Source organism: Anastrepha obliqua, chromosome 3 (assembly GCF_027943255.1).
Source record: "Anastrepha obliqua isolate idAnaObli1 chromosome 3, idAnaObli1_1.0, whole genome shotgun sequence".
NCBI classification, from domain to species: domain Eukaryota; kingdom Metazoa; phylum Arthropoda; class Insecta; order Diptera; family Tephritidae; genus Anastrepha; species Anastrepha obliqua.
The window spans coordinates 9,573,453-9,595,990 of NC_072894.1; the positions used below are offsets into that span (position 1 = coordinate 9,573,453).

Sequence of the window (22,538 nt, forward strand, 5' to 3'; positions counted from 1 at the left end):
CGAAAGCAGTTAAGTGAGAGAACAAGAAGATGTCTCTCTCGTGCTCTCTAACGAGACCAGCGCACGGTAAAGCTTTCTTGCTTTGTTTGGAAAAAGCCTCCAATCAAAGGCTGCAAAATAAATGAAGTCAAGTGGGTAAATCAAAAAATATAAACAAATTGTTGACATTATTGCCTTTAGGTGTGGATACAGGGTACGGGGGCTGGAAGCGTCGCTGGATGAAAGTCGTTGCAATACAACAAAGAAAACGCAAACTGCTGTGGAATAGTGTAATTGTTTTAAAAATCAGCTTTACAAATAACAACCTCACTCGGCTCAACCAAAATTTCATATTATGCGCATACATATACGAGTATATATGTATATGTATGCATGTGGTATTTGTTGTATATTTACAACACATATGCACATACAAATTTTCGTTCGTAACATTTATCAGCTAATTGTTATCTTATCATATTTTTTCTGCCATGCAAAGTTTTTCCATCCCCACTCTTTTGCTGTATTGCCTTTTTCATGCCGCTTGTTTATTTTCTGTTGGTTTCTACTTCATTTCAAAGTTTGGGTAAACAACGAAAATACTCGTACGTATTCAAAACAAGTTAAACGTTAAACACACTTAAACATAGACATGAAAATAGTATAGACGTTGGTACTCTCATTTACATACGCGTATAAGCAGAAATTAATTTCCTTTCAAAAACTTTTCTTTCGTCATTCGCACCCACACAGCCAGGATACAATTTGAGTTTATGATGAATACTGTATGCACATATGTACATATGCATGTGTGTAAGAATATGTGTATGTATATGTGCATAATAGCAAAAACTTTTAATAACATAAACTTAATAATAAATGTTGACGACCCCACACACACAAACACATGAAGAGCTTTTCAAACGCAAATGAGCCCAGTAGTCAAATGTGCTAATTGTAAAATAGCTCACGAGTAGTAAAAGCCGCAGACGCAACTAGTCAGACAACCGTTTTTTAGCCATGCAAACAAATGGTATGTATTTCTTACATGGCATTAAGCTACGAGAAGTCAATTGTCAGAATTCGAACAGCCAGGCTGGCCGGTCCTATATCAGACAAAAACATACTAGTCCAATTATGAACCAAAATCACCAATTTGAATTCTTCTTAAATGCGCAACTAAGTCAATAAATGCCGCCAGCAGTGTGTGCTAGTCGATTCTAACATAACCTAAACGTTATAAACCAAATTTAGACATATGGTAAACAAAGTGCTTCGACGCATTAGAGATTTGGTTTTGGTATCATATACTTTTGGTTTTGTGAAAATGTCTGATTTTGTGCCGAATAATCGTCATTTGCGGGAAGAGTTGATTTTCCTCTTTCATTCGAAAAAACAAGGCGGCTGAAGCACATCGAGAGCTACAAAAAGTTTATGGAGAGATGCTGCTTTAAGTGAAACAACGTGCCGAGATTCGTTCCGTCGCTTCAAAGGCGGTGATTTAAATGCAACCGTAGGCGTGAAGGAAGGCCAAAGCCTTCGAAGACGCTGAATTGGAGCCATTGCTCAATGAGTATCCGTGTCAAACGCAAGAAGAGCTTGCTTCGGTATTAGGAGCTACCCGCCAATCCATTTCCAAGCGATTGCATGCTTTGGGAATGATTCAGAAACAGGGAACTGGTCTTGGTTTCCTTATAAGTTAAAACCAAGGGATTTTGAATGTCGTTTTTTCACCTGTAAACAAATGCTCCAGCGGAAGGAGTTTCTTCCTCGCATCGTGACGGGTGATGAAAAATGGATTCAGCACTGCAATCCATGCTGCTAGAATTGAACGAATGCAGAAAGTATTTTCACATTTCGCGTTGCGTAACTTACGCCTATCCCCCTACCCATGAAGTGTAATGCTTATTGATGAAAGTCATTGCAGAGGAGAAGAATAATCTCATATTTGTCTTTCATTTTGACGTGACAACGTCTTATAATTCGATGGAGCCGACTGCACGCACCAAAAAATGCGGCGTTACCTTGCTCTGAGGCGCTCCATTTAAGGCTGGAACTGCAAGCGAGAGCATGGAACGAACGACAAAGAGGCACAATCGGCCTCCGCGTTCGACATCTGGCTCTCTCCTACTTGAGCAAGCGATGCGTCCAGACAGCTGCTTAACAATAATACAAGACTAATTCAAAGCCTATGGGAAACTACATACACACAGACACATGCACATATGTACGTATGTGTATAACGAACTTTGTTCCAAGAACCAAATGAGTGTGCGCTTTTACTCACTTAAAATGTGTAAACAAATTAACAATAAGCATGCGAACTATCGCTTTTATATGCAATAAATGAGCAGCAAAGAGATTAAGAGAGCAACAATGCATAATTCCATTCATTTGGCCTCTGGTGACGATACAGCATGCTTGACTGCGCTTTGTATGTGTTAGTGCAGTCGGGTGGCGTCGTGTCACACATACTTGTTGTCGGTAAAAATCAAAAATTTTAGATATTAGCGTCAATCACCCGACACGCGCACATATAAAGTTCTTGTCAAACAATGGTTGTGTTCGTAAATGCAACATGACGCGCAAACTATATTACAATTGCATAACAAACAGAACGTTCAGAAATGCCAATATCGCAGCACTGCAATAATCAAGCGTTCAAAAAGACAATAATTCTATCAGTTGTCACACATAATTTCTATCAAAAAATTGTTTACTGTTTATTTTAATTTTTGTATTGAAATTTAGTTAAATTATGTTAATAATAATTGTATAAATTATTATTTTTAAATTTTTAGTGAAAATGTCAGTAATGCGGAGACACAGTTATTGCTGAGAGTACGGTTGAATATGGAGGACGAGTTTAAATCGGGTAGAAGGAATAAAATGTATTGTGGAAGAAAGTTGTGACCGAAGTTAAAAATGTAAATCCCAATATAAGACTGGACAGCACCACAGCGCAGAGAAAATGCTTAAATCTCTTGGTAACGTACAAGCGCATTAAGAAAAGAAATAATTGTTCCGGTAGAGAAGCTACGTCCTGGAGGTATTTTGAGGACTTCGACGAAGTTTATGGTACAAGGCACTCAATGACTCCGCAAACAGCAAATTGTTAAAGTGAAACTATAATTTATTAATTTTCATAAAACTTATAAAACCTTACTTTAAAAGTGGCCCAATTCATTCGGAAATGGGAATAGAAAAGGTCCTCGGGAAACGACTTTATTGTTTTAATAAACGATTTGTTTTTAGGTATTTTTCTTTTTAAAGACAAACATTTGTACTAAACATTTTTCTCTTTGACTTCAATAGCCTTCTTTTTCTTAAATTAAAAAAAAATCTATCTTTTCTTTGCTCACAAATTTCGTCTAGTGTTAGATTCAGCAAAATTTCCATTTTAGTATTATACGCGTTCAAAACTGCAAACAAACGTATTTGCAAATTGTCAAAATTTGTATAAGAAGTATCAAATGTCAAACTTGCAGTGTTGCCACTGATGCTTATGCTGCAAGTCATGTTGCATTTACGAACACAGCCAATGCTTGACCGTCACCAGAGGCCAATTCACTGGCACATTTCAAATTTTATAGTATTTAGTAGTTGAACGCGAATCGGCAACAGGTTAGGAAGTGAGCAAAGTTTTATTAAAAGAAACAGAGAGCATAACTGAATTTGATGTTCAGTATACAACTCTTTTTACAACAAATTACAATTAAATTTGCAAAAATAATTAAGTAACTAATTGAACAACAAATTTTATTCAGTTTACTTGCTGAAAGAAATAATGTGAATACAAAATGTATTATTATAAAATAATTAAATCAAAAATTAAATTATAACAGTCGAGTAGAAATTGAAACAATAAATTTTATTCAAGTATTTTGTAAATTTAAAATGATTTTCTGAACGAAGAATTTTATGAAACAATTTTCTAAATTGTTTCGAACACGACTAATTTTGCAGAACCGCTATGTACATTGTAAAAAAAACGACATAATTGTATAGATCCCATTTACCTCCTTCTCTATATCCATACAAAATATCTATCAAACAAATAAATTTAAAATTTTCCATTTCATCAGTATTTTCTTGTCTTGTTGTCTTGTTCAACTATCTTCAGTAAACCGACTTTACAGACAACCTATTTTTTGATTACATCCGCGGCGCTGTTGACTGACCGCTGCTTCTAGAGAGGATTTTCTTTAATATTCCTGCCAGAGCCTTTTGTAGTTCGTAGTTCTCTATGTTAGTCTCTCAAAATCCTTTTATGCGCGAAAGTCTCCTATTACTACTTATAGCCTTAATTGAGTTTAATAAACTCTCTAAATTTGTTGAGATAGATTTTTGATTTTCAAAAGATTACCTATTGAAACTTTTGAATACTTCCTATTTTTTAATGCTTATCTCCACTTAGCCTATAAAAAGCTATTATACATTCATTGGCTTAAAAAAATAAATAAAATCTTATAATTTGGGGACTAGTTGTAAACTAGTATCTTTTCTGACTAGTTTGGTGTTTCACTGCCGGGAACACACTTACACATACATAAGTACATACATAAATGCAGATATCAAAACTTTGTGCTACAAAGTATACAATACTGTTTTCATGCACCTACACATGTACATACACACACATATAAAGATAGAAACAAAATTATAAAAGCGCCATGATTATTTATTTATTTCGTTTTAAATTTCAATTACCTTTTTTATAAAAGACACTATTTAATTTAATACAAATATACTGCAACAACAAACAAAATAACTGAAAGTTTCAAACTTTGTACAAAATTAATAAAAAATCGACAAATTTTCAACAAAACTTCAAACATTTTAAACATAACTTTTTAATGAAATTCGGGTATGCTTTTTTATGGCTCATTAAATTTTAGTATAATAAAGTGCGAGTTTGAGGTGTGGCTCAAAATTCTCGTTGATTTTTGTTAATTTTTTTTTCTCTGGCGGGGTTGTGTATTTTCTCGATATAAAAAAAAATGTATAGAAAAATGCGCAAAACTGTGAAGGAAAAATATTATCAAAAATCAACTAGAATCACTTTGAAGACTTGCACTTTGTGATATTAGCAATAAGAATTAAATCTGTTTATCAAAAAAAAAATACCAGTCTAACGGTTAGACACGATAGAAGTGAAACCTTCCGTAAAACAAACTGAGAGAGAATGAGACGAAAGCAGCATTAGGGGCGGGATAATTATAGGTTCATTATAATATTGCTATAAAGTTCATATTTTATTTTTTCATTTTATTATTATTCATCCTCAATGTTTTCAACTTCAACAAATGGTACGAGTGGTTTATGATAGCTAAAATATGATACAAATGCTTTGGTTTCGATGTTGTCAACATATCTTTGAAATACCGCGTCAATGGTTGTTTTTGATCGTGTTGTCGATTCAGTGCGATTGTTACACATTTTTAAATTGAATGTTGTATTGAGAAAGTCAATTGAAGGAACCGCTGTGTCCAATGCAAAATTTACGTTAAAATCGCCACTTAAAATCATTGGAACTTTATCGTAATCTTTTCTAAGTATCCGCGATACTTCTGGTGTATACTTTATTAAATTTTCGTGAATGAATTCCGTGATGCTATTTATTGATTTTTTTTTCTGTCGGTATTCACGACACTTTTCTGCATTATTTTTCGGCATAATTGCGGTAAATATTTAAAAATGAAAATATTTACGAATATAAAAATACACACGCGGTTGCTATTATGAGCGTCCCCAGCAAAACCTGCGTGACCGAAACTCTAACACAATTACATTTTTTTGAATGTTACAAACACATATGCACGCAGGTTTTGCTGGGGCGTGACCGAAACTCTAACACAATTACACATATGCACTCGTATTTGTTTGAAAATCGACTTTTTTTTTGGTTCTCCGTCACCTTTGGAAAATGTGTAAACAGTAAGCAAACTTTATTCAAATATTTTCCCTCATTTTTGCATCAGTAAAATTAAACAAACGCCGTAGCCGAATGGGTTGGTGCGTGACTACTATTCAGAATTCACAGAGAGAACGTCAGTTCGAATCTCGGTGAAAACACCAAAATTAAGGAAAACTATTTTTCTAATAGCGCTCACCCCTCAGCAGGCAATGGCAAAACACCGAGTGTATTTCTGCCATGAAAAAAAGCTCCTCATAAACATATCATAAAATAAAATAAAATAACTGTATAGAAAAAATTTTTTTCTTGTGATTCAAACCAAAGATTTTGGATCGGAAGCTCACATTGCTAGTCGGTCGGCTACCGCGCCATGCTGTTGGCGCTGGCCTAAAAGTTATTTAGTTCGTCGCTACGTTTATATCAACATATAATATAACGCTTCGTAACTAAATAACTTTTAGGCCAGCGCCGACAGCATGGCGCGGTAGCCGAACGACTAGCAATGTGAGCTTCCGATCCAAAATCCTTGGTTCGAATCACAAGAAAAAATAAAAGTTACTTAGTTCGTCGCTACGTTTATATCAACATATGTATAATATAACGCTTCGTAGCCAAGAGGGTCGCTTTTTCGTTTCACTTTTTCTCAAATCACTCCCAACGATTCTAAAGAAGTTTTCACTTCAAAAACTCAACACGACTTTCTAACCACTTGAAACTTGCACTTTATTATACCAAAATTCTATGAGCAACAAAACCAACGACCTAGATTTTATATAAAAATTCTGAAAAAAAGGTGAAATTTTGATGAACGTTTTCCGAATTTTTAAAACTTTTGTACAAAGTTTAAACCTTCATGCTGTGTGGTTTTTGCTATAGTATGAGCTATATTTTTCATAAGAAATTACCACCACGACCACGCCTACAGGACAATATCCTTTTCATTAAATTTTCCATAACCGAATTGCAAAGTGGCTACCCTGTCCTCGATAGCCTCACGAATTCCATCTTTGAGGTCTTGAATCGACACTGGGCTGCTGGCGTAGACCTTCTCTTTCACATGGCCCCAAAGAAAACAGTCACAAGGTGTTAAATCACAAGATCTCGGTGGCCAATTGTGATCACCTCTTCGAGAGATAACAAGGTACGGAAACTTTTCCCGTAAATGATCAACGGTTTCGTTGCTTGTGCGGCCGATTCCCGAAAAGCTGGCCAAAACTCAAAAAATTAAGTAATTGATTCAAAATTTCTTACTCGGGGGTTGTCGGGGTCGCTGATTACGAATTTGATCTTAAAATTTTGAAAATCCACCCCCTTCCACCCCTATTGGCCACCCCCTCACGTGAAATAGCGTATATTCTAGAACATAATCAAGATGCGTGTTAATTTATGTTTTCAGGGTCGCTGATTACGAATTTGATCTTAAAATTTTGAAAATCCACCCCCTTCCACCCCTATTGGCCACCCCCTCACGTGAAATAGCGTATATTCAAGAACATAATCAAGATGCATGTAAATTTATATGTTTTCGGGGTCGCAAGGTAGCAAGTGGTAGCAGCTGAATCTTGTTTTATTCAGTACCCATTACTTTTTTGAGTAACCTTTAATAGGTTTCAAAGCAGCATATGACGGCGTTGTATTACTATACAGTTTGAAAACTCAAATTTTATAAAAAAAATTGCAAAAAATGTATCTACGTATTGCTGCAGCTAAAAATTTTGTGTCGAGGTATTGATATGTACTAAAGATTTCTCGTATTTTACTAACCTTCCGAAGATGATTCCATTTGGTTTTGTTCAATTTACTCCATTACAAAATCTTTCAAATGTGTACAACTTTCACTATTCATCGACAGTAATACGATGCTCAAACGAAGGCCACGTTGCGACTGAAAATACAGAGGATACTTAGGGTACAGGACGTTGCTATGAACGATTTTCACTACTCAAGGCATTACTGTAGCCAACCCAAAGACAAAAAAAACTCTATCTAGAAACTTTTTTTTTCGACTTTTGGCCAGCTTTTTGGGAATCGGCCGCACTGTGCGCCGTCTTGTTGAAAATAAACGTTGTCCAGATCAATACCATTAAATTCCGGCTATAAAAAATCGTTAATCATCTCTCGATAGCGCAATCCATTCACCTTTAACACCTGTTATTGGAAAACCCTTTATGTTAGAAGTGAAAAATCTTGGTTCAACAAGCGCCTAGGCTAAACAGCAGTTATTTTTTTATTTTTGTTTTTTAGTTTCTTTCTTTTTAATTATTATTTTTTGTTTTTCACCATCACATACAATCTATTAATATTAACAATAAGTAATTGGTATCAGGCGTTGCAAGAGAGTTTTGGTGGTATTCAGTTATAATTTTTCTAACGTAACATGGATTTTTATAATTATAAGTGTATTTATATTAAAAGAGAAGCAAGATCTGTTGGTCTTTTGCGCTATAGTCTTCTTAGTTGAAGCTCCATTCCCGATATTAGTCTCATTTTTAGGTTTAGTGCTTCTTCTCTTTACTGTTTCAGTGGCTGCGTCTATGCCGAAGTAGAGGTGAATATCGTGATTTCTTATGCACCAATCGGCGTTTGTGATTGTGCTTAGTATGTTAGGTGGACTTCTCTGTATAATTTGTAGGTTTGATTTACTGGCAGTCCCTCAAATTTCTAGTCCGTATGTCTATGTCGATCAAATGGAGCTATCATGGACCTGCTAGCTGCTGCTGTGTTACTAGGTATAGTATGGGGCCCAATACGCTGCCTTGAAGTACTCTAACTGTCGCTGTCATGACTTCCAGCAGATTTTAATATCGACAAAACAAGTGAAAATATCAAAAATAATGACTCAACTTAACTGCACAAATGTGCATCTGCTACGCTCACACATCGCTCCACGATTTACGAAATTTTTTCAACATTATCGACGATTTGCCCACGAGAGTGTACCTCATCTTCGACGCCCACACCATGAAAAATGAATCGTTGAAATATCTACTAGGATCAGAACTTTTTATTTCTCGTAGGTACTTAATTTGATTTCGATCATCTTCTTATGAAGAAGATTGGGAAAATTTTTGAGCTTTAAACAGCGATTACGCAGGCATAGATTTTATAGAAAATCTCATCGAAATCTCCACATCCACCTTATAAAAAAGGACACAAATACTGCGGCATACAGCTCTATTAGTTTATTTAGGTTGAGACTAAGTTTCTGTGACAGAGGCCGCCTTAGCAACAAAAATAACTTACAGGTAGATTTCTCAGACATTTTTCCAAGAAAACGTACAGCCGAATTAGGAATAACACCGATAGTGGACAGATTAGAGTGATCCAAATGGGAATAAAAATTATTACGACAAAATCTTAACAAATAAAATATTCCATTTAACCACCCATTTCCCTCGATGTACAGTGCAATGCTCGCTGCCCGCTGTTGCATCGAAATGGCAAAAGCTTAATCGGAAACGCATCAATGAAAGCGGAATTCTTAATCCAGCATTAATACAATTTCCATGCAAGAATGAGTTGAAGGTGCTTCAGCAGGCGTACTCGTATTCACACACTCACATTGGCTTAGCCACGAGACCACTCTCTGCCAGAGCTGGCAAAGCGCGAACAAATAAGCGGCGAAGTAAGGGACAATCGGCATACGACGGCGGCGCATTCTTGTGCTTTCGTGGAGAAATAGGAATGGGTGTCGTAACGAGTGTTCACTTTGAATTTGTTACTGTAGGCATTGTGCATTATACGTGTGTATGTACAAGTAACAAATGCAAGCAAATAAAATACAAAAAAAAAAAATAAAAAATATAAAACTAAAAAAAATACAACAAAAACAAAAAAAATACATTACAAAAGGAGAATGAAAAAAAATGCACCTCACTCGCTGGCTGCATTTGAAATGTGTTGAATTGTGTTGTTGTCATTGTTGTCACTATTTTGTGGCTGGTGTTGCTTGTTGCTCTATTGCCATTTTTCTATGCGCTTGCTATTCTTTGTTGCTACTGTTGTTATTTGTGTTGTGTTGATATGATGTTTGACCCATATTGAAATTTGTCTGCCAGTTTGCCTACCCCACAGCGCTTTGCCCCACTCACTGCAATCACGATCTTCATTTGCCAAAGTGAGTGAGTTGAACTCAGCGAACGAATGTGAGTAGAATGGCGAAAAGTTGGTGAGATGTAGTGGTTTGGGGGAGCGGTAGTTTTACGGTGAATTACAATGAATTACCTTTTTCTATGTCAACAACAGAACAGTGCCAACCAAACAAGTTTGTGTAAGGATAGTGAGCACCAAATGCCCAAGTGTGGTGACAATATTTAGCCGCTGCGCGCCGTCACAAGGTGCTTGAACTCAATGGACACGAATATGAAAAAAATTTTCTGCTTGTTGTTACGGTTTACTTTTGTCTTATATAGCGGGGTGTGTATATATAGACTTTGTAACGCTTAGATTTTACCCCTAAACATATGGCATGCGTAGATGACCTAAGATGCAGCTGAAATCACATCAACAGACTGCCTTTTCATTGCATTTTCAAATATCAAAATCAATTAGCTTGCAATCTTTGAGCTTAATTTTAGTGAAATGTGTAGTATCCGTGTAATCGACGGGTACGAAACGCCCACATCGGCAAATTAACTTTTCAATTTTAACTAAGTGTAGGTTTATTGACACAAAGCCCTACGATAGCTGTAATCTTTTACAAACAGTGACAAACGGCGACAAACGCTTTTTGATTTCTCATTTCGCGTCATTTAATTTCGGTTTTTGATTTCTCACTTATCTTGGGTCTGTAAACTTATAAGAGTGGATTAATAAGTTATGTACCTGAAATTAAGTCAGACGCATTTTCCATCTAAACCCCAATATTTTGCCCGTCAAGGTGGCACTATAATTTGCTGTCTAATGTGAAATTTTCGAAAAATATAAAAAAATGTGTACTTCCTGTGCTTATTAAACAATATTTTTTTTCAGCAAAATAAGCCATCTCACAAAGTGAGCAAAATAGTATTATTATACCTCTTCACTCCACCCGTTAGAACCATTCACGGTAGCTGGCATAGTCAATAGTCCGCGCATTATTTGCATTGTGGCTGCTAAAGCAAGCGAAAGCAAAGAAAAACGCACAGTTACACAATGCATCAGTGGCGTCAGCAAAGAGGAAGCGGACAATCGCGATAATAGCGCAGACACACCAAATTTAGCGAAGTCCTCAACCATCTATGCGATCCTTCTGCCATAAAAATGTGAGACACAGATGGCGCTCCAATCAGTAAGAAGGCGTTGTTCCTAGCAACGACAGGTGGGCATTCCCATTACTTAGGACTGGTAGCGGCAGGCTGTAGGTGATTAGATAAAAAAACAGATTTAAGAAACCAACGCAAGACTGAGTCTTGTCGAGGCCCTATGCTACCGAGAGGAGTCAACAAGGAAAAAAAAATATATGCAGGTATAGCAAAACAGTGAGTTGTCTGAATCTTCGGCCGATGAGAGCCGGACAGCTGAAATGAAGGTGCTGAGATAACTCCACCTCAGCCTCCAGATAGCTTCGCGTGGCTAGAAGAATTGCGCGAATTTTCCTGTTTGCGCACTAATCCAGCACTCGTTGAGTTGACACGAGGCCCAACTTTCCTGAAGTAGACCACAGGTTCTCAAGCGTACTTCCTATTAGAAAAAACTTGTCTATCATTTGGCGTTTCATGACCTCGATAGATTCCGACCAATCGGCTACGGCGATCGCTCATGTGGTTGAACAAATAATACCGCCGCTTCTGCGACTCGAGCGAACTGTCGTTGTAGCCAGGGCGAGAGCAGATATATTCGCTACTCGCTGTTAGGTTTTCCCTAAGCGTAAAACAGTGCAATTGTGTAAGACTTTTACTGTAGATATGTAGCAGAGAAACATCACGAAAGACCTCGACAAACCAACTTTTGGGAACGATACAAAATTTAGTTTAGAACTAACTTCTAAATCGCGTTGCGCATCTTCATCTATTACGAGTAATGCTCCGCCGTATTAACACAATTTAGATTTACTTAAAATGGTGATAAATTTAATATTATGCGATGAAAAGGCAAATATATATTAACTAAACCTCTGTACGCACCTTCGTTATCGCTGCGACGCGAGCGTGGCATACTATTATAATACTGCTGCATTTCGGATTTCTCAGTCGATTCATTCTCTTGCTTCTCATCTTCGGTGTATACTGGTGAACAGGGGCCTGATGAAGCGCTGGCGGCTGGCGACGATGACGTAGCCGAATTAATACTACCACTTAAGCCATTGGCGCCACCGCCTAAACTATCCAAGGAACCACGCTTTGCGGCAACCGCCACATACTGGAATGTTGCTGAGGTGGGCGAGGCTGGTGACAGTCGTTCCTCACCCTCAATGAGATCAATGGATTTTTTGCGCGGCTTTTCAGGTGGCACTGGGGCTATTATAGAAACAGCACCAGCGGTGGCGGCGGCTGCAGCCTGTTGTTCGTCAAGTGAACGTTGCAGGGCCGCGGCGACAGCAGCCGATTTGGCAGGTGGCGGCGGTGGTTGCGTTGCATCGGGCAGCTTTGTAGGTGAACGTACGCGTTCCGGGTTAAACTTAACGGGACTAACGTTCTTCGGTTTGACAGCTGGTATGGGTGGCAATGGTGGCGATTTTATGGGACTACCAATCTTATTGGTACTACGCGGTTTTATCTCGGGTGGTACGACCGTATGTCGTACTGGTGGACTGGGTGGAAGGTCCTGTGCTTGCTGATGCTGATGCTGTTGTGCAGCAGTCAGAATGGGTGAGTGCAGTGGCCCCATGTTGGATACAGCCGTATTGGCAGCGGTTTGCTTGTGGTTGGAATTCGGTGAGGCAATAGCAACGTTAAAGTTGGCATTCTCTTTCTCCCTCTCCCTGTCCCTGTCCCTATCCCTATCTCGCTCCCTGTCTTTCTCTTTTTCTCTCTCCTTTTCCTTCATCTGTATGGCTGAACCAGAAATGAGCGTTGTGCCTGGGACAGTTCGAATGATGTCACAGCGATTCTGATCGCTATGTGTTCGACTCGATTTTGTTTTTGTGAAATGTGAAGTCCACTTCTTTTGCTTTTCGATTAGTTCGCGAGAATTGAATTTACGTTCCGGTTTCTCCGGCTTATCGACGCTACCGCCACCAGCAGAAAGCATGGCACTCATACCACCGACCGACGAACTACACAGCACACCGTCTTCTGATTTGTGACGTGCAATATTGTGATGTAGCTTTGTACCCGGTTCTACGATAAACTTACTGTTACTCAGTGCCAAGCCTCCATTCACTTGAGCTGCACAATTGTTATTGTTCGACAATGAAGCGGCTACATTACAACCAGGCGGGAATGGCGAACGACGTTTTGGTGGCGATATCGAACGATCAGACGAACGCGACGATGAACGATCCGAACTATTACCCTCACAAAGATTATCATCGCGAGAGCCGGAACGTGACATTTTTAAATTTGAATTCGAATTATTTTCCACGCCGAGCTTCTCGAAGAGCGCGCGTGCATTATTGAAACGAGCCGAATGCGATTCGGTGCGTACAACTGTAGCTGGTACTCCACCAATACCACCACCACCACCACTCGCTTGTTGTTGTTGCTGATTAGCTACGGCGGCGGCGGCAGCAGCAGCAGCGGCTGCTGCGCTTAACTGTTCAACTGGCTGTATTTCGATGGGTTTGCGTTGGAAGAGATTCGCAATTTGCGAAACTTTACCAACTGGCGTCGGATGTATAGGTTTCTCCATATTGGCGTTGAAAGGATATATTCAAAAGTGGTAAGAGAGTCGTCTGCAAAGATAAATATGAAATCAAATTGAGATATAAGTCTTAAATTAAATTTTGTCTGATAAAACTAATTTTAGAAAGCTTCAGAAAAATGTGGAAAGTTGCATCCTTAAATTATGCGTGAAATAAATGTTGTTTTCGAATTTAAAAGCTATTGCTTAAGACATCATTAAGGCAATCGTCAATGAGATAATGAGCCTGGAAACCTCTGGTGAAACCACCTTTTGAATGAAGCTCTGGAAACTTTTATGTAACCTTAATCCAGTGCACCGCTTTAAGCAATTTCAGGCTAGTTGCAATGCGACCAACCTAATTCCTCTCAACCATACCTGAAATCATAAGAATATACTTAGTCTTGCCATTAATTCAGTGACAAATTTTACAAGAACAAATTTGCAGGAAAAAGTTACATTATTTTTGCTTTTGTTTCTTTGCATTTCCAGGCAAACTGGAGTGGGGAGCTAAGGAAAATTGCTTGGAGTGATTTCATAACAAAAGTGTGGTAAAAGTGCAAGTTAAACGATCAATAGTTTTTCCCAAACGTCTGAAGTGACAGACAGAAAAAGAAGTGCCGCCATAAAAGCCAAAGAAAAAGAATTCGCAGAAATCCCCTAAGAAAGCAGAAAATCATGTCCAGGGAAATGAGTGTATCGACCAAATCCATATCAAGACTAATTAGAGATGATCTCCACATGAAAACCTTCCGTTGCTCAACGGGTCATCTTTTGACGACGCGCTTGAAGAAAATTAAACTCGACAGATGCAAGCAGCTTCTTCGGTGGCACGCGATCAACGGCCATAAAAATATTCTTATCGCAGATGAGAACATTTTCACTGTTGAAGAAGTTTTTAATAAGCAAAACGACAGAATCTATGCTAAAACCTCTAAAGACGCAAAAAATGTTGTTCCAAGGGTTCAGCGTAGCTACACCATCCAGCCTCCGCAATGGTTTGGTGGGGAGTGTCTTGTAAAGGCGTTACATCTCTTCAATTCTGCGAAAAAGGGGTTAAGACCGGAGCAAAAGTGTACCAGGAGGATGTCTTAGAAGACGTGGTGAAGCAGTTGAGTAGTACTCTCTTCAATGGAGAGATATAGATCTTCCAGCAAGATTTCGCTCCAGCCCATAAAGCAAAGACAGCCATGGTGACGGCGGCACTGTCAAGAATTGTGGCCAACATTGGTGGTCTCACTCAGAGTAGAAGAGTGCTCCTGGTTAAAGTTACCCAGTCTACACTCATGTATGCAGCACCCATATGGGCTAAAGCCCTGATACAGAAAACATCGCGAAGAAGGCGGAAATAGTTTTTAGACTAAGTGCCCTTAGAATTGCCTGTGCTTTCAGGACAGTGTCGTATAAAGTAGTATGTGTCATATCGGGTATCATGCCACCAGATATAATGGCCTCTGAAGTGGACTAACAGAGCATAAGGAAGAAAGACGGGGGAGCATAATTGAGTGGCAAAATCGCTGGGACCTAGCGACAAAAGGGAGGCGGACGCATAAACTCATCAGAAGCGTGCAGACTTCGGTTGAGAGAGGACATGGTGACACAGATTACTACCTGACACAGTTAGTGACGGAACATAAATGCTACAGCGAGTATAGCCAAAGGCTCGGCCACGAGGACGGAGCAGACTTTTCGTTCTGCGGCAACGCTAGTGAGAACCCAGAACATATCTTCTTCTCCTGCTCGAGATACGCATCTGAAAGAATATCCATTGAAGAAATGATAAAAGAAAGAATAACCCAGGCAACATTTTAAATCACATGCTGCAATTGAAGTTGGTGTGGGCCAAGATGACCGAATGGTCCGCAAATGCGTTACAGGAAAAAGGAATTTGAACGCCGTAAACAAAGAAGGCAAACAAGTAATGAAGGGTAGACAGAGACAGAAACATATATGAAGAGCCATACTGCACAGCTTGGTCCTGCGAAGTAATGCTTAAACGGCGGTACCGCAGGGCAAACTGAAGCTACAGAGGTCGGAGTTAGGGTTTAATACGTAGGTGTACTATTTTGCAAGTTCAGTTTAGTAGTAATACCCAACAGTGGCTAAAAAACATTATTCCTTGGTTCATAGACGCAGAAGATTGCCCGTCTGAAAGTACAGATCTGAATCCATTGAACTACAGTTTGTGGTCAGAATTGGAGAACAGGGCTTGTTGAACGCCTTAGAGAAATTTGGACAACTCCAACCAATGTTTGGTGCCAGCAGAGACGTCAATATCCATGAAAAGCGTGCGTGCTGCAAGAGCTGAATGGCCCAATCGTTTGAAGAACCGTCTATAACGGACTAAACTTGTACGAGTAACAGATGGCAAACCTCCGAGTGTACGTATTTCTGCCATGAAAAAGCTCCTCGTAAACAACCACCTGACGCACGCCACAAACAGCAGGAGGAGATCGGCTAAATACCCATATTATGAAAATGGTCGTTTCTTAAGGACAACATATCACGAAATTCGTGATCGCTTGGAAAAAATATTCCTCCGAATGATTCGACAAATCAAAGATTGCTGAAAAAATTTCAAGAAATTGGTTCTGTCGAGATTACCAAGAGGACTGGTAGGTAGATCAAAACCTGGACATTCAATTGAGAATATTGTTGCTGTAGCGCAAAGTGTTGCTGAACAACCTTCAATATCGATATCTCGACGTTCTCATTCACAACAATTAGACATTCATAGATCGACTGTTCGGCAGATTTTACGTGCCATTTTGGCAGCATTTTGGACGCGGTCATGGTGGACATTTAAATGTGGTATTTTTTTACATATGGCATACAATATACCCTCGCCCAACGGGCACTTCCCAGAAGCGGACACATTTTTCAGTACGTATCATAAATCCTTAAGAATTTTTTTTTCAATTATTTTCTTTTGAGCGGACAACCCTACAACATAACATAACATATTATTAACTTTTTACACTTTTCTCATAAGCGGACAAATTTTCAGTCCCTTAAGTGTCCGCTTAAGAGAGAGTGTATTGTAGTTGTTAAGAGCCGTATTTCAAATAAAAATAGTGAAATCTGAAGGAATCTAATTTGTTGGATGTTTTATTTTAAAACAACAGTTATTCGCGCCTTTCTGAAATACCCTTTACACAGGGCGCAAAATTAAAGGGGTATTATAGTGTAGAAATTCGAAAAAATCGCTTTTTTTTTGATATTCTCAAAGCTTAACCTTTCAAGAATATGTCCTTAAAAGCATTTGTTAAAATTTTTAATTATTTCCAGAGATATAGCTATTTCAGTGAAGACTTATAGGCCACTCGGAAAGAGTACTTCCAGAGTATCAATGCGGATTTCGACCTGGAAAGTCAACAATAGACCAAATTTTTTCTCTCAAACAGTCCATGGAGAAATGTTTTGAGCATACCATTGGGCTGCACATGTTTGTTGATTTCAAGCAAACTTTCGATAGCATCAACAGGAGGGCTATCCCCACAATATTTCATAAATGCAAAATCCCAGACAAACTAACCAGAATAGTGATGATGACTCTGAAAGAAACTGTATCCAAAGTTTGATACAAGATAAAAAATCCGACCCCTTCAGAATAAAAACTGGAGTAAGACAAGGGGATACGATCTCATCAAAAACCTTCAACCTTATGCTATGCTGTGCCTTCGATGAAGTAAGTGACGCAAAAAGGACTGGACATATTTTAAACAGAACTACACAACACATAGCAATTGTCAGCAAAAATATCCACCCCCTAACCAAAACCTTCGCTGATATTGCAATTGCTGCTAGTAAAATTGGTCTTAAAATCAACGAAGATAAGACGAAATATATGATACTGTCCAGACAAAATAAACCAACATCAGGCAAACCGAAAATTCGCGATTTTTCTTCTGAAATCGTTGAATCCTTTACCTATTTAGGCTTCAAACTGAGTAGAGACAATTCAATGAGCCTCACCATCGATGAGATAATTCTAGCAGCGAACAGATCGTATGCGTCGTTAACGAAATTCTTCAAATCAAAACTACTAAACAGACAATGCAATTTGACTCGGTATAAAACCATCATTAGACCAGTATTATGCTATGCAGCTGAATCGTGGACGCAAATTAAAGCAGATAAAACAAAACTGCAAGCCTTCGAACGAAAAGTACTCAGAAGAATTTTCGGAGCAATCAAAGATCACGGCGAGTGGCGGATAAGATGGAACGACGAGCTAGACCAGCTGATAAAGGGCGAAAATGTTATAATATACGTTTCATCAAAGCGCAGCGGTTAAGATGGCTGGGTCAGATTACAAGAATGGACGGCACGAGGGCGCAGAAGAAAATCGTAGAAGCCAGAGCGTTCAACACTAGAGCAAGAGCAAGGCCGAGAACAAGATGGACGGACGAACTAGAGGACGGCATCAAGAAACTTAGGATAACGAACTGGAAAAAAGTCGCAAGCGTTCGAAACGTATGGAGGTCCCACGTGCAGCAGGCCAAAGCTCACAAAGAGCTGTAGAGCCAAAATATGATGATGAGCTATTTTAGTGTCACGCCTTCTGGCTTGGCTGGAACGTCACAGGGCGTAATTGCACACAAAACTTTAAACGCGTTTTTCTCGAAACTAAAGGGTGGTTAAATTTCAAGGGCCGATGTTAAATGTGAACCACACCTAAACGTCAACGACACCGTTGGACTTCTATCTTTGGGGTTATTTGAAAGAAAAGGTGTACGTCGATAAGCCAGCAACAATTCAAGAGCTAAAGGATGAGATAATTCGGCACATTAACGGCATAGGACGTCAATTATGCCTCAGCGTCATCGAAAATTTGGACCATCGGCCAATATTTTGTTCCATACGTAATTGAACCATACCAATATAATCATAATTGAAAGAAGTGACAATAATTTCCTAAAAAAATTATATTTTATTCAAAATCAACACCGGCCCTCGAAACTTAACTACCCTTTATATATTTCAAAATGTTTACCTTGATTTCTCAGGTTCTTCTTAACCGATTTACTTGAAATTTGGTGTGAGCCTTCTCAATATATATATCTATCGTACTTACTATTATTATAAAGAAAATACAAATTTTTACTATTTTTAAAAAATTCCGAAAAGTAACAAAAAGTAGTAAATAAATTTATCATTTTTTTGGGCCGCCGTAATTTGGCCAATAAAAAGTTTGTTTCGACTTTTTCGTAGTAAGTACGATAACAGCATTCATCAAGATTAATAATCTTTTTTAATTTTTTGTTTCAGATTATGAGAACGCTTGCAATCGTGGTAAGTGTGGCGCGCCATTTTTTGTTAACTCCCCAACTTCTACAAACTATAACTTTTTGAGTTTTTCGTTTTTAGAGATTTTTAATTTTTTTATGTATTTTTAAAACATTAATAAATATCTTATTGAAAAATGGATGGCACGAATATTTTTCATTTTTTATTTATAGCACCTGAAAACACCTGAAATTCATGCCACTACACTAGAATACCACCTTAATTATCCAATTTTTGTTTTTGAACAACTACTAAATAACAAAAAATGATTTTAAGTGATGAAAATCGCTTTACGAATTCCATTGCTTGTCTGTTTGTTTGTGCTGCAGCTGTCTAGTTCACAAGTGTCAAATACAGGGTGAACGATATGAAGTTGGTACCTATTCGAAACACCATAACTTTTTTGTGTGAAATTCGTTTTTATTGATTTCAAATACAAAATTGTTCAAAAATGATTACAATATTAACATATATTCATTCACTTTAGCTCGATATGACCACCTTTTGCTTTGACTATAGCCTTCAAACGGTCAAAAAATGAGTTGCATGTTGCACGAATGTGATCTTGAAGTATTTTAGCCCATTCTCGTATAATCGCTTTGTTCAGCGCATCCATACTGGCATATTTTTTTAGTCCTCACCACCATGCTCTCCAAAATGGACCAGATGGAATAGTCCATCGGATTTGCGTCTGGCGAATTCTAAAGCCATTGGGTGGACGAAATGAAGTGTGGAACATGATTTTTTAACCATTCTTGGTTCACACGAGCTTTATGAGACGGTGCCGAGTCCTGTTGGAACGTCCATGGTCTACGACCGAATATTTGCGTGTCCACGGCTCTAAAGCAGCTTCTAAAACATTTTCCCGATAATAAGTCGCATTCACTTTGACACCAGGCTCTATAAAATGATTGGAGAGCGTCCATCAGCGGCCACCGCGGCCCAAACCATTACTTGCGATGGGAAATTGCTTCGAGTGGCCATACGTAGGCTCAAATTCTGGTATGAGCGTTCGGTGAAGTAAACACGATCGTTTTGAGTGTTTATGAACTGCTCAATTGGGAAATTTTTTTCATCAGAAAACACAATGTGAAGAAATTCGCCACGTTCGTGCAAGCGCAACAACTCCTTTGCTCTTTCCCATCGAACTTTTTTTTGCTGGAGTGAAAGATCGTGTGCTTTTTGGAACTTGTAAGCCTTGACCTTGAGCTCATTTTTCAATATGCGTCGAATGCTGCCTTGCGATATTTTCAGTTCTTTGGCCATTTTGCTTCCACTTGGACGTGGATTTCGTTCAAGTCGAGTCTTCCCTTTCCGAACCATTTCTGGCGTTGTTGCGGTTTTTTTTGGTCCACCTCTATAGCGTTTTGCAATGCTACCAGTATCATTGTAACGTTTTATAGTGCGACACACAAACATTTTATTCACTTTGGGGTGACTGATACGACATTTGCAAAAATTATAAATCTTTCGATAGCGTGATTAAATTTGCGCCACCGTGTACTTATATTATACTTATAACACCCCACCCTTTATTTACAAACATGTTTGGAGAATAATTTCCAAGTTGAACTTCAATATATTTTTTTAAACAAATTACCATTTTCATTGCGTCCACTTTCATTTTTATTCAACACCAACACAAAAGTTATGCGAAAAATTGTAAAAAAAAAACACAGAAATTTTTACAAACCAAATTTTTAATTTCGTTCAATGCCAATTTAATGCACTTTTCTTCACGTCCGTTACTCACAACCACTACGCGCTTTCAACTTGAATGAACTCAAACAGATCACGTTTCGCTACGTTTTTGGGACTTGATTTCTTGTTTAGCACAAAAATACGCTTCCGCTATTCTTTGACTAAAATAAACAGAAAAAGTTCAATAGCTTAATTGAAACTTCCACTTGCGATTGTGCTTCCATTCATTTTGTGGCGAAACTCAGCGCATTTACACTGTTTTCGTTGTTGTTATTAGCGCATTTTTAGCAAATTTTGAAATATTGTACTCGAATTTCACATCGAAAGGTACCGCGCCGCTCCAACACAATTGTCCAATTGGACTACACCTGTGTCGTATGACTGAATGACTGAAGGCGGCGGAGGTGGCCGTCAACAAAGCAGGCACCACAAGCAGTGTTGATGTGATAGCTCACGAGTGGTTTTGTTTGCAATTTACTTCATTTATGCTGATGTACTTTTTAATAGGGCTATAGTATTTACGCGCTTGTGTGTGTGTGTGTTTGCACGTATATGTACACATGTGATTATTGTTATCGACGAATACAGGGAATTGATTTTTATTACGAATGTTTTGAGTTGCTCATGAAAAGAATGGCGAGCAGAAGAAGAAATCCCATTCGCAGCGAGGTGCGATGAGTGCAAGGAAAGTATCATAAAAGAAATAAGTGTATCGTTAACTGCATACGAATGAAAAAATTGCAGTTAAAGTAGAGAACAAAAGACGGGAAAATATTTTCATAAAATCACAATAAAGCTGCAAATGCAGCAACAACAACAACACCAACAATGAGTACGGAAAAATGTAAGAACGTGATCAGTTCACTGATTGCGTCGGGCGAATATGAAATGAGAAGGAATTAAGAGAAACATATGTATTTGAACAAAAGAAAGAAACAAATATGATATTTGCAAGTGGGCACACACAAGCCTACAAACACATCGTAAATCAATGAAATGAATTATCTATATTTATTTACTGCGTACAGTAGGCCCTCGATAAAAACAACTCATAAGAATTCGGAGTCCCAAAAACAAGTTTATGCTGAATTTGAAAAGTATCAGGTCAGTCCATAAGTTCGTGCGTATTTTACCCATAATTTCACTTTTGTACGATTTTCGCATACAAAAAATTATTCACGGAATTTAGCGGAACTATTTATATTTTCTTTGATATATTTAATGCTTTCAACAAGTGATTTTAATCGCGGATAAAAGCACGTTTTGTTAAAAAATAAAACGGAATCTTCGAACGCGTATAAGAGGCATATTTTGTATTTTTTTTTATAAAAGTGGTAAAAATGCAACAACTGCTGCTGCAGAAATAAGCACTGTTCACGGAGAGGAAACCGTGAGTGTAAGACGACGTGGAGGATGCCCCGTGCGCTGGTCGTCCTGAAGTCTTTAACTCCGACGCCTTGCTCGAACTCGTGGAAGCTTAGTCAAATTTGACAGTCGATATGATAGCTCAGAGGTTAAATTCATCGCATGGAACAACCTTCAGCAGAAAGTGAATGTGTGTTCTCAGCTGCTGCAACGGCGTGAAAATGAAAGTTTTTTTAACCGTATCGTTACTGGTGATGACAAATGTGTCATTTACAATAATCCTGCTTGCAAATGTCAATGGTTAGATAAAGATAAAACACCAGAACCGACCCCTAGAGATGGCCTTCACCCCAAGAAGATTCTCCTCTCTATTTGGTGGAATATGACCCGTATTGTTTATTATGAACTTCTGGAACCAAACCAGACGATAACTGCTGATTATTATTCCCATTAGCTATCAAACCTGAATGAGACACTTAGAAAAATCGACCGTCTTTAGTGAATAGACCCAAAGTTTTGTTTCACC

General features: G+C 38.3%; 1 protein-coding gene across 6 annotated transcripts in view; it reads right to left on the reverse strand.

Annotated features, from left to right (window-relative positions):
* LOC129240747 (uncharacterized) overlaps positions 1–22,538 on the reverse strand; it is a 300,489-nt gene that overhangs the window by 154,030 nt on the left and 123,921 nt on the right. For all 6 annotated transcript variants that reach the window (XM_054876720.1, XM_054876723.1, XM_054876719.1 and 3 more), the window contains one exon: positions 12,001–13,709. In XM_054876720.1, coding sequence (XP_054732695.1) covers positions 12,001–13,666 — 1,666 coding nt within the window. In that variant the 5' untranslated portion in view covers positions 13,667–13,709. The remainder of the gene's footprint in view (positions 1–12,000; positions 13,710–22,538) is intronic.